Source organism: Ursus americanus, chromosome 22 (genome assembly GCF_024610735.1).
Source record: "Ursus americanus isolate L20-20 chromosome 22, mUrsAme1.1.p, whole genome shotgun sequence".
Lineage (NCBI taxonomy): Eukaryota > Metazoa > Chordata > Mammalia > Carnivora > Ursidae > Ursus > Ursus americanus.
The window spans coordinates 49,119,126-49,132,250 of record NC_142148.1 but is presented as its reverse complement, the minus strand read 5'-3'; the positions used below and the strand labels follow the sequence as shown (position 1 = coordinate 49,132,250).

The following is a 13,125-nucleotide window of genomic DNA, read 5'->3' as shown; positions in this document are numbered from 1 at the left end:
GCTAGAGGGAAGGGATTTCTTACATACGGAGGGAGGAACATCAGAATAACATCAGACCTGTCCACAGAAACCTGGCAGGCCAGAAAGGGCTGGCAGGGTATATTCAGGGTAATAAATGAGAAGAAAATGGAGCCGAGTACCTTATTTAGCAATGCTATCATTCAGAATGGAAGGAGAGATAAAGAGTTTCCAGGATAGACAAACTGAAAGACCATATGACCACCAAGCCATCCCTACAAGAAATAATAAGGGGGATACTGCAGGCGGACAGATCCCGAGGGTAACAGACCAGAAAGTAACAGAGACAATCTACAGAAACAGGGATTTTAAATACAATGGCACTAAATCCATAGCTTTCAATACATATTCTGAATGTAAATGCTCTGAATGTTCCACTAAAAAGACAAACAGTACAAGATTGGATTTTAAAAGTAAGACCTATCCGTATGTTGTCTACAGTAGACTCGGTTTGAACCTAAAGCCCCTCCAGATTGAAAGTGAAGGGATGAAGAACAATTTACCACACTAATGCACCTCAAAAGAAAGCTGGGTAGCAATCTTCATATCAAACAGATTAGATTTTAAACTAACGGCTGTAGTAAGAGATGTAGGGGGACACCGTATCATACTTAAAGGGCCTATCCAGCAAGAAGACTTAAAAATTATAAATTTCTATGCTTCCAATGTGGGAGCAGCCAATTATATAAACCAATTAATAACCAAAGTAAAAAAACTTATCTATAAAATACGTTAATGGTGGGAGACTTCACCACTTCACTCACAACAATGGACAGATCATCTAAGCTGAAGATCAAAATAGAAACAACTTAAAAGACATTATCACTGAGGTAAAAACACAGTCCACAAGACGGGAGACCGTAGTGCAAACCATGGGTCTGAAAGGGGCTCAATATCCGGAATATACAGAGAACACATAAACTCAGCAACAAAAACCAAACCAAATGTAATGTGTCAATGTGCAAAAAAATGTGAATACACACATCCTCAAAGACACGCACATGAAAAGGAATTTGAAAAGATACTTGACTCACTAATTTTTAGGGAAATCCACATTTTATTTTATTTACTTATTTTAAAAAATATTTATTTGACAGAGAGAGACAACGAGAGAGGGAACACAAGCAAGGGGAGTGTGAGAGGGAGAAGCAGGCTTCCCACTGAGCAGGGAGCCTGATGCGGGGCTTGATCCCAGGACCCTGGCATCATGACCTGAGCCAAAGGCAGATGCTTAATGGCTAAGCCACCCAGATGCCCCAGAAATCCACACTTAAAAAAGCAATGAAATAGCATTTTTCATCAAGATGACTCTTCCACACACACACACACAAAAAGAATTAGAAGAAAAGAAAAGAACAAGTGTTGGCAAAGATATGGAGAAATTGAAACCTTGTTCATTGTGTGTGGTAGGAATATTTGAGCATAGTTGTGAAATCAGTATGGTAGTTCTTAAAAAAAATTAAAATTAGACTTACCCTGTGTTCCAGTAATTCTGCTTTTGGGGTATATACCCAAATTAATTGACACCATGGTCTTGAAGATCTGTCTGAACATACATTTTCATGCCATCATTAGTCATAATAACTAAACCATGAAAACAATCCACTATCTGTCCAAGGAGAAACAGATGTTGTTTATACACACGATGGAATAAGAATGAATAATATCTCAGAAGAGGAAGAAAACACTGACATATGCCACAACATGGGTGAACTTTTACATTAAGTGCATTCATAAAAATGCAAGCTCTGACTCCACTTTTGGGACCTACCCAAAGTAGATTCATAAAGACAGAAAGTAGAATGGTGTTGCCAAGGGCTGGAATGAGGCAGTAATGGTAAGTTTCTGATTCATGGTGTAGAGTTTTAGTTTCACAAGATGAAATGAGATGTGAAGTTGGGTTAGACGGAGGTTGTAGAAAGGGTATTAATGCATTTAATACATTTAAAATGTATTCCATGAACTTAATGTACTTAATGAAATATAAACCTATAAATGGTAGATTTGTAGACGGTAGATGGTAGATTTTTGATTATGTGTATTGTACGTCAATAAAAATATTTTTTCTTTAAAAACTGCAAATACAGAGAAATGAACACAGGACAATTTAGTCTTGCCATTTTGGTGCTGCTATTTTGTCTCACCCATTTTCGTGGAGACAACTTTGATCCAACAAAATGTTCTCATTCTGTGCCCACTTAAAAGCTTAAAATCAGAATTTTCCAAAACATGAAAATTTTTTCAAAACGGTATTTTCAGAGTTAATTTAATAAGACATTTTATTCCTTGATCAATTTTTAAAAATATAGCACAATTTAAAATTCTATTTTATCTACTTTAACTTTAATTCACTGATCTTAAAAATCAGAATCAATTTTTTATGCAAATGGCTTGGATTTTTTATCCATATCATAGTCTACTGACTGTGGGTTCTGCTGTTTTACATTTTGCTTATGTGTCATTATTTTTACCAAGTCAACTTTCCTGATGCCCATTATGAATATTAAAATATTTTTTGCCCAGTTTTATTGATATAATTGATCACTGTATATAATTGACACACTGTGTATGTGTAAGGTATTATGTGATAAGAACTCTCAGAATTTACTCTCTTAACACCTCTCAAACCATAGAGCGGTATCAACGGCAGTCATCATGTTGTACTGTAAATCCCTGTTATTTATCTTAAAACTGGAAGTTTCTACCTTTTCACCATTCACTCAATCCCTGCCCCCACCCTCCCCTCTGTTTCTTGTTACTTTAATCTGATCTGTTCTTCTGAATTAGTTTTCCGCCTTTTCTTTTCTTTGTTTTAGATTCCACATAAAAGGGGAAAATGTCTATGTATCTATCATCTGTATAGTATCTATCTCCCTATATATATCTATACCTACACATATATAGTGTTTGCCTTTCTCTGTCTCACTTGTTTCACTTGGCATAATGCCTCTAAGTCCAAAACTGTTATCACACTTAGCAGGATTTCCTTTTCTTATGGCTGATTAATATTCCATTATGTAGGTAACACTTCTTTATCCATTCACCACTAATGGGCACTGATGTTTTCCTTGTCTCAGCTATGGTAAATAAAGCTTCTTGCACATGGAAGTGCAGGTATTTCTTAGACATATTCCTTTGTTTTCTATGGAATGTTCCCAGACGTGGAGCTGCTGGACATACGGTGGTTCTGTGTTCAGTGTTTTGAGGACGCTCCATACTGTTTTGCACAGTGCCGGCGCCAGTGCGCATAGGCTCCTTTGCTCCACATCCTCACCAGCATTTGTTGTCTCTTGTCGTTGTTATGACAGCTGCTCCAATTGATGTGATAGGTCATTGCACTTTTGGGCTTGCACATACCTGCTTATCATTTGTTTATGTTCTCTGGGAAAGTGCCAGAGCACTGAACACTGTCTCTGGGGTCCAGCGGCAAGACCAGTCTCCATTAGACCTTCAGGGTCCTCGTTTGGACATACAAGGGTGGGTGCAGAATCACTCTTCTGGCTGAGGTGAGGGTGCTGGAATAGTAAAGAGGACACCATGGGAGTGGACAGAAAAAGGAGGAAAGGGAGGTTTCTGTGGTCCCTTATTCTGCTCTTGGAGCCTGGAGATCCTGCTCCTTTGCCACTCTGACTCTGGAAAGCCACTGCCTTGAGGACACCCAAATGAAAGCACCCTTTCTTTGGTGGTGTGCCTGCCTGGGGCTGTACCACTAGAGACAGAGAACGTGATGCAGGGTGCTTCCTTGTCCGTGGTGCCTCATCAGTTCTGCTGGAGATACTGGAGCAGGAAGAGTCAGGCAGAGGCCATTGTGGTTGTCCCCTTGCCCAGAAACAGCTCGAAACTTTTAGTTGCGCTTCTCCCTACAGTCTAGCTTGTTAAAAGGGGAGGTGGGCTCCAAGATCTTCTCAGTTATTCATTCAGTAACTATACCCTAAGCACTCCCCTATGCCAGGTACCTTGGTGGACCCATGAGGAGAGCTGAAAATACCAAGAGCTCCCTGCTTTTAGGGGCTCACAGTCTAGAGATGGACAAAGCACAAACCAAAGACGCGAAAGAAAAGAGCAAGTGCTATATACGACGACTGAAGTGTGTAATGAAGGAAGGCTGGGGAGTCATTGGATAGGAAAATATGAAAGGCCTCACTGAGGGTGACATTGCTGAAAACAGATTGACAAAAGGGAGCTAGACCTGCACACGTCTGTGTGCGGTGTGTCAGAAAGAAGGGACCGCTGTTGCAGACACTCACTAACAGAGCTGGTTTGGCCAGAGGAGGTGAAAAAGGCAGCCCTCGTGGCTGGAGGGACACTAGGAGGAGAGCAGAGGGGAGGGAGGAAGGCAGGGAGAGGTGCTGAGGCCTGGGAGACTGTTACTTATCTATTGTTCCTATGTTACTGCCTTGCCCCAATACCCTGAATCTTAAAATGTATATATTTAATTTCTCACAGTTTTTGTGGGTGAGGAGTCCAGGCACAAATAAGCATAGTTCCCCAGGCTCAAGGTGTGTCAGAGGCTGCAGCAGTGACTGAGGCTAGACTGGCAGAGGATTTTCTCCCAAGTTGGCTCACATGATTCGGGAAGCTGTTTGGACTCAGAATCTGAGTTCCTGTGTGTCTTCTGGCCTTGGCACAGGCCAGGTTCTCTGCCATGTGTGCTTCTACACATGGCAGCTCAAAATATCTGTGCTCGATTTTTGGTTCAGAGATGAAGAAGAAAAAGGGAAAGGGAGTGAGACGCAGAACACAAGAAAAGTAACTAGGAAGTTAGAAACTCTTTGCAATTGAAACTTAGACATCACATTTCATCACATTGGCTGCATCCTATTGGTCAGAAGCCAGTAACTAACCACCTAATGGGTAGAGAGTGATGCCTATACCACAAGTCTGGATCGGTGGGAGCCACTGTGAAGGCTGCTCCGCTCATAGACAAAAATGAGGCAACTGGGGCGCCTGGGTAGCGCAGTCGTTAAGCGTCTGCCTTCGGCTCAGGGCGTGATCCTGGCGTTATGGGATCGAGCCCCACATCAGGCTCCTCCGCTAAGAGCCTGCTTCTTCCTCTCCCACTCCCCCTGCTTGTGTTCCCTCTCTCGCTGGCTGTCTTTCTCTGTCAAATAAATAAATAAAATCTTTAAAAAAAAATTTTAAAAAATGAGGCAACTGGGTCTCATTCTAATTATAATGGGAAACAATTGAACAGTTTAACTACAGAGGATAGCAATATCTGCTTCTTCGTTCATTTCCACCCCATCATAGTGCCCACATTTACACAAGGCCAAGTGGGAAAGTGTTCCAATATTACATTGTTGGAGCCCAGGCCTCTGTTGAGCGGCCCTCCATGCCAAGTCCCACCCCTTCTTGTAATTCTTCCATCCTGAAAATTGTGCTTCAGATACACAGGGGACCACCCCACCCATGTTATATTATCCACATACACCTGATGATGTCTCTAAGAAGTGGATTCTAGCCTGATCCCCACTAAGCAGCTTGGGAAAGTGGGGAATATGTGAGAGACACAATGATTTAGGACACAGAACTGGGAAAACAAAAAAGGTCTGAATTCAGCTCTGTCTCCTGAAACCTCAGACCCTGGTTACATTTCCAGAGAGTGGTGGCTATGGCATTTTTCGCTCATAGTGTACAGTTAAGGAGATGACATGGGGGAGAAAAGTAAACAGTTCGTTGCCAAGAGACGGCAGAGGCCAAGGTACTGGAATCTTGAAGAAGCGACCTCACTTCCTTGGTGATAGGCCCCAATTGAACTTAGAACTCTGGTAACCAGGCACATACATTCAACGAAAGCCTGCTTTCCAGCTCACTTGAGTGGAGACGTCAAGAGAACAAGATGTTCTGTTGCTGTATTCCTACTTTCAGGGGCTTTGGGCCCAAGAAAGTCCAGAGTGAGAGACTTTTATGTCACTGTAGACATCAGCTCAGCCTTCTTCTCTGAAGCTTCTGGTTATGTGGCAGGAGACACCAATAGGTAACACAAGGCAGCTCAGGGCAGCCCACTGAAGAGAGGCAACAACAGTGATCCTACTTCAGCAGGCCCACACCTCTTGCCCCTCACTAAGTGTGTGTGTGTATGTGTGTGTGTGTGTAGAGGAGGGGGCAGAGGAAGGATGCCCTTCCTGGGCAGAAGCAAGGTGCCAGGTGTTGGAACCTGGCCCATCTTTCATGTTCACACCCCAGGTCATAGCAGGCAGGATGAGAAGCTGAGTGCTGGGGACCAAGCTCAACCACCTGTATGTTAATCATGAGCCCTAGGGTTTCATCTGGCTTCCTCTTTGTTGGATGTCTTTTCTGCTGCTCCTCTTAGCCTTAACTGGAGAACACGATTTCTAATGGGGCTGGCCCCTTGTGGCAATGTCCCGTGAGGCCACTAATGTCTCCTGGCCCCATATATATGGGGCACTGCATTTTCGGAGCTGCACCCAGGAGATCATTGATGAGCTGGTCTGTGACTTCAACTATTCCAACTTCCTAGACAAGTGTCAGGTCCACCAGACCACCCAGGATCAGTGCTGCCTGAGGTGAGAATGGGAAGAGGGTTCTCCACACCCAGGGCCCCCACACAAATATGGGGGCAAACCTGTGGCCCTCCTATTCTCACATGATAGCTACAACCACAGGTTTATCTATCTGCCCTGTGCTTAAGTACACATCAGATACCTAGTAGCTATCATGTGAGAATGTGCATCTGAGAGGGGAGTAGAACCAGAGGGATGAATAGTTGGAGGGGAAGAGTCCCCCTTGGGAGGAGCCACCTTGAACAGCAGCGTGGAGCTTGGAGTTTGTGAGGATGATCAGGATGCAAATGCCCTCCTTCCTTCCCTCGTCTCTATTTGCTCCTGGGCCATCTTGTCCTGGGCCCCTCAGTGAAAAAGAATGGAGTGAAATCCAGGGAGTCCAACCAGGCTCAGGCCACATTCTCAGCTTTCTGAGCTCTAGCTCTGACCTGTGACCCCTATCTAGGACACTAGTCTCCCATGTGAAATAGCTGGGTGAACAAACCTCCCCCTGTTCTCTAGGAGCTGTTCAAGAACCTGCTGCCCCATCAGTGCCTGGGCTCCGTCTGGTCCAAGCGCAATAAGCCTGGCAGTGAGCACCTGGCACCCACAGTCCGGGCCACTGTCGCCCAGTTCAACGGTGTGGCCAAGTGTGTCATCACCACCTGCCTTGGCAACCCAAGCATGACAGCCCGGGACAGGGCCATGGTGGTGGAGCACTGGATCAAGGTGGCCAAGGTATGCAACGGGAAGCCCAGCCGAGGTGCTCTCCTGAGTCTCGGGCACTGCTCTTCCCTTGATCGGGTGTCAGGGTGGAAGGCCCTGGTCTTTGCCCTAGGACTGTGCAGTCCCTAGGCTCTTCCTTCCAGAGGCTGACTGTGACTTGCATGGCCCAATGTTGGGATGCTCAGTTCCTACTTGACTTCTTCCTTGGAGTGAGGTAAAATCCTTTCTCTCCCAGCAGTGGGACTCTCTGGGCCTCACGTGTGACCTTCGGCAGGTCCCTGGACATCTGCTTCATCCAGGAGGAGTGATTTAAACTGAGGGTGACTGAAGCTCTAGAGAAAATCAGCCTCCACTACCCACGTGACAGCTCATTCTCTTCCCTCCCCAGGCCTGTCAAATCCTGCAGAACTACTACTCCCTGAATGCCATCGTCTCGGCTCTGCAGACTGTCTCAATATACCACCTCAAGAAGACATGGGAGAACGTTTCCAGGTGAGACGGTCTCTCTGCATGGACGGACCAGGATGGATGAGGGGTCTCCCAGAGGCCTGTCCTCTTCCCCCTCAGCCAGCTTGGACCTCCTGGGAAGCAGCAATCCCTGACTACAGGACCTGGGCTGGCAGGCGGGTCTCTCAGCCTCCCTGGAGAATAGGCCACCATGTCTCCTGCTTTAGAAATCAGTTTTCCTAAATGTTCCCCCACAAGGCTGAGCTGAATAAATATTTTCATGTGTTTACTTTACAACCACTAAACTCTGCCCAATTGAAACCAAAATTGACCAAAACAGAGCTGCTCAATTAATATGGGAATGGAGTCCTAGGATGACCTACATCAGAGCTCTCTCCCATGTCCTACAAAGACCTTAGTGCTCAGAGGATCCCAGAGAAAACTGTTATCCAGGCAATTTGACACTTTGGGGTTCTCAAATAAAAGGGACTTGCACTCAACCCTGCCACATTATTCCTCCAATCGTCCTGCCTCCTTTCTCTCTATTCAGGAAGTGCTTTCAAAACTTTAAAAAGCTGGGCACTGAAGACAACCCACAGAGCAGGAAACTCGTCATCAAAGTAGCATGGAAGGTGCAGGCCTGGAAAGAGAAGAAGGGTGTGAGGGAACAGGGTCCTGCATGGATGAAATAGGGAATGGCCTGAAGCATTCCTTGGAGAGGGGAAGCCTTTGGCATGAATGTGGTGACAGGCTGGGGTGAAGATTCCGTTGGGGGTGGAACAACCAGGTGCTGCTCAACCAGATTCCCTAGCCTAGACACCCTGTCTCTCTGTGTCAACAGCTAGTCCAGGTGGACACCTGTACAAACCTTGAAAGCCCAGAGGACAGGGCTCTGCTCAGTGATGGGGTTGGGATGGGTTGAGGGCCACAACAATCATGATAGTAATACGATACTGAGTCCTCAGGAGACGATGGGAGGTAGGTAGATTTCTCACTTTTCCTGATGAGAAAACAGGCTCAGGGAGGCCAGGCTGCAAGCTCAGGGTCACACATAGAGTGAATGTTGGAGCTGAGATTTTTCTAGAATCACTCATGGCATGCTTAAGGATAATGTTTATCAGTTATCAGCTGACTTAAGTCAGATGTCTAGGGTCTGAATTAAAAGATGGTGGGGGCAAGTGGACTGAGGGTATTACGGTCTCAAGGATCTTGTCCTTGGCCCTGCAGGAGCAACCATCTAATAAATCTGCCACCCTGGAGATGGCCCTCCGGAGAGCCCAGAAGAAGAGGCTGCAGAAGAAGGTGAGTGTGCCTGAGGCCCAGGGCCTCCAAAGTCAGAGGAGAGGGGCTTCTCCCTGAGGGCTGGAAGCCTCCAAATCAGTACAGGTGGGACTTCAACTCCAGCTCCACTTCCTGTTGCTTCTAAAATTCTTGTTTCAAAGTGACCAGCAGGAGGGTCTAGAAAGCTGGATCCAGAATGGGTTTCGGGATGGGGAGGAGCCCAGGGCTATATACCCTGTGATTTTCTAAAAGCAGGCCCTGGAGGTGATTAGGAAGAGTATGATGTTCTTGGAGGGTGAGGGGAAAGGGAATTGAGGGGAGACTGCTAAGGGTCCTAGGCTGCTCCATGTGGGAAACTGGGGTGGGCGAGGAGGCTGCAGCATTTTCAGGGGAGGGTCCCTGTGGGCACCAGAGAGCAGGGACTCATCCCAACCCTCCCCCTCATGACACAGGGTGTTGTCCCCTAACTTGGCACTTTCCTCACTGAACTGGTGATGCTGGATATTGCAATGGAGGACTATCTGGAGGTGGGTGAGCCTGAGGATTGTGGGGGAGGGACCAGAATCCGGAGGTTTGGGAGCAGAGTGCCCCTGTACTGAGCCCTGAGCTCTCAGGACTCGGCAAACCTCCCCTCATGACAGCCTCACGGCTACCCTGTGAGCCTGGGGGCTGTTGCCCATCTCAGGGATGAGCGAGGTGAGGCTGCAGTTAGGCCACGGCTCCCGGTGCCGAAGACTGGTGAAGCAGCAGAGCTTCCTGAAGGCAAAGCTGCATGAGGTCTGTCTGAGTGGACCTCAGCCTCCCCCGGTGAGTTTGCCCGTGGAGGGAGAATGAAGTCAGGACCCTCCACGTCAGCAAGCACCTCAGTAGCCGCAGCAGCCCCTTCCTGCCTGAGGCTTCGGCCTCCCCCACTGTCTTCCGAGAGGGTGGTGCTGCAGGGTCCCGACCTGTAGCCAGTCCATCTGCCCCATGTCCTCCTTTCTCTGGACCCCAGAGCCTGGCCTACATCCCAGGCCCGCTATCTGTGTATGCACGGCCCCCTCACGGGTCCTGGCCATGGTGCAGCATGAGAAGGGATGGGAATCAAGTGCTCCTAAGAACCAGGGGCCTCATTCTGATGGACTTTGTCTGCTTTCCAGGGGAATGAGATCAACGACCACAAAAGAAATAAGGTGAGCATATGTGGCGCTTCCCGCAGGGAAGGGTAGGGAGTGGGCCTCAGAGATGTCCCTGGGAAGAACATTGCTTGGCTCCATCCCCTCCACCTCACATTTCCTGGGATCCCTTGAGAAGAAAGCAGTACAAGACCCATCCCATTAGGAGATGGGGACAGACGCATGGCATCCAGGAGAACTTCCCGGAGGAGAGGCTACCTGATATTCACCTCTGAGAACAGGTGGAGACCGGATCAATCTCTAGGCAGGAGGGTGGCCATGTGTGCCAGGACCTGGGATGGGTGCCCCGTCCTGCTGCTCAACCCTCACCAGACCCTGCAGCTCCCGCTCCCCCCCACCAAGGCTCCCTATACATCCTGTGCTTCTCTCTCTGCTCAGGAATACCAAGTCATGACGGACATCGTGCTGCTCCAGGTGGCTGCTGAGAATTACACCCTAGAGCCCGAGGATCCTTTTCAGGCCTGGTTCCAGGCTATGGAGTCGCTCAGCGAGGCTGAGAGGTGAGGCCCATCAGGAGCTGGGTCGCTGAGGTTCGCGGTGGACTCTTTTCTGCTGGCCACTCCTGGGATCCTTCCTCCGTGGTCAACCTCAGGCCTTGTTGCCGGGGTGCCAGAGTCCAGCTGTGAGCAAACACTGGCAGGGACTCTTGAATGGAAGCTCCTGGGCAACTCACACGTGTCCCTCTGTCCTTAGCTACACCCTGTCCTGCCAGCTGGAGCCCCGGTCCTAGCTGGTCAGCAGCACTCAAGAAGGAGAAGAACTAGCCGCAGTCAACCTCAGGGCTGAGCAAGTGTCCAGTGGCCCTGCAGGGATTCCTCAGCAGCTGGGGATTTGCGGTGCATGCGCCCCATGTGTTCCACACCCCTTCCTCCCATCTATTTAGTTATTTGACGGGGGGCAATATTTATTCTCTTAAATAGTAAGTGGTAAATTCAAATATTATTATATTAAAGCCCTTTTTTCTTTTAGAGCCCAAGAGTGTGGTTTGTTCTTTTACTTCCTACAGTAACGTAAAAGATATAGACTCTCATATTCATTCCTGAACTAAGGAATCTTAAAGCGTCATCAGCTATTGTATGTGGGAGGAAGGAGAAGAGCCAGTCCTCCTCCCTAGCTACTCATACAATCCCGAATTCCTCCATCACCACAACTGTGCCTGGAAGTTTGTTGAATGTTCCCTTCCTCGGAGATAGAGCAGAAAAGACTGTCCCAGGTCTTGACCTCCTGAGTAGGATAGTCAAAGTGTGGACCTAGGCCTGTGTCCCCGTTGCTGATGCTCTGTGCTACTGATCTGCACTTATCACTCAGCTACGGGATCATTAGTCACAGAGCAGGGGGGTTTCAGCATCCGTGTACACTCCCAAAGTACTAAAGTGTACACATTTCCCAAACACTGACCACGTTATAAGGTGGCCTCAGTGGTCACATAACCCAGAACAACTATAGATGGATTTAACAGCCAGCTCTGACATAGTCATTAGAGTGAAAGTCACATAGAAAGTCCACATGCTCCTGGTCAGTCCACTGATTCTGAGAGCTAAGAGGCCCCATGTAGGACAGTGCAGGCCAACATCTGTCATAGTTGAGGTCATTGCTTGTACATGGCCCAGAGCACTTAAGAATCAGGAAGATAATTTAATGTGATTTATGACATCACCATACCATGAGAAATGCTCAAATCCTGTAAGTCCATACCCAAGATACAGTGGCAAATAGGAATTTAAAGTAAAACTTGGCTTTTAGCTTGGTGCCCATCACCCTTGTTGCAAATCTCCTAAACAGCTGGGTTAGGGAGTGTCAGTGTTCACTCCGTGCCTCCTTTACTTTCCCCATTGTGCAATCTTGGCACCCTTGTCACAGATCATTTATCTATGTACGTGTGAGTTTATTTGGGGGCTCTCTGCTCTGTTCCACTGGTCTACCGGCCTGTTTTTATGCTAGTACCATTCTGTTGGATTACCGTAGCTTTGTAATATGCTTTAAAGTCAGGAAGTGGGGGGATTCCATCTTTGTTCTTCATTCTCAAGATTGTTTTGGTTATTAGGGGTCCTTTGTGGTTCCATATATATTTTAGGGTTTGTTTGTTTGTTTGTTTCTATGCAGTGACATTGGGATTTCTGTAGGTCGCTTCCTCTAGGACCTGGTGGTTGACCTTACTGTTTAGTGTCCCAGAGTCTTAAGTTGTGCCTGTCATGTGTGCACGAGCCCAGAAGTGCCTATACATGAATGATCAGATCAGGCCAGCAAACTACAACCAAGAAACAACCAGCGGAGGGCAAGTGACCTCTTTTTCATCTTTGGATTCTAGAACTGTGCTCTCCAGGGTGCTAGCCTCTAGCCACATGTGTCTGCTTATAATTAATTTTACACCAACATTCAGCGAATTAAAATAACACCACATTGCTCAGTCACACTAGCCACATTTCAAATGTGCGCATACTAATTTGAATCTCAGGTGGTAAGTTTGGAGGTAAGAGCTGCAATGTGCCTGTAGAACTGAGAGTGTGAAAGCTGATTCATTCAGCATCTCTGTCTCATTCGAAGGTTTGTAACTGTGATCAATTCTTGTTGAAGGGCTCTGACTCCACCAAGTATAGAGAACTTCTGAGAACCCACAGGAAATATCAGGTTGATGCCGTATGACCCACACAACCTCAACTAGAGGAGGAGGAAAGGGTGAGCCCCTCTAATTGATGTGTTTCTATATATCATATTTGTGTTTCTATAGATTTTCTTGTGGAGAGCATTCAAGATTCCAGCAGTGAGGAGGATGACTCTCCAGGTAGGGAACAACACTCAGGTAGGAAGCAATGCAAGAGGGTTCCGGGTACAGTTGGGTTGCACCTGCTGCTCTGGAGACTGAGGAAGGTGGATAAGAAAGCAGAAGGGTAGGGAAATATATGTACAAGTCTGATTTGTTCATTTCATATTTTAATGACATATTAGTAAGAGGAATGGAGTCCATAGGTATCAGG

General features: G+C 47.0%; 1 protein-coding gene across 1 annotated transcript in view; it reads left to right on the top strand.

Moving 5' to 3' along the window:
• The window catches only part of LOC148108104 (uncharacterized), a 100,949-nt gene extending 89,829 nt beyond the window's left edge, over window positions 1–11,120 (top strand). The window contains exons 4-8 of the mRNA XM_087853888.1: window positions 7,636–7,739; window positions 8,922–8,996; window positions 10,115–10,147; window positions 10,529–10,650; window positions 10,844–11,120. Of these exons, the coding sequence (XP_087710014.1) occupies window positions 7,636–7,739; window positions 8,922–8,996; window positions 10,115–10,147; window positions 10,529–10,650; window positions 10,844–10,880 (371 nt within the window). The 3' untranslated portion in view covers window positions 10,881–11,120. The remainder of the gene's footprint in view (window positions 1–7,635; window positions 7,740–8,921; window positions 8,997–10,114; window positions 10,148–10,528; window positions 10,651–10,843) is intronic.
• The last annotated feature ends 2,005 nt before the right edge of the window (window positions 11,121–13,125 follow it).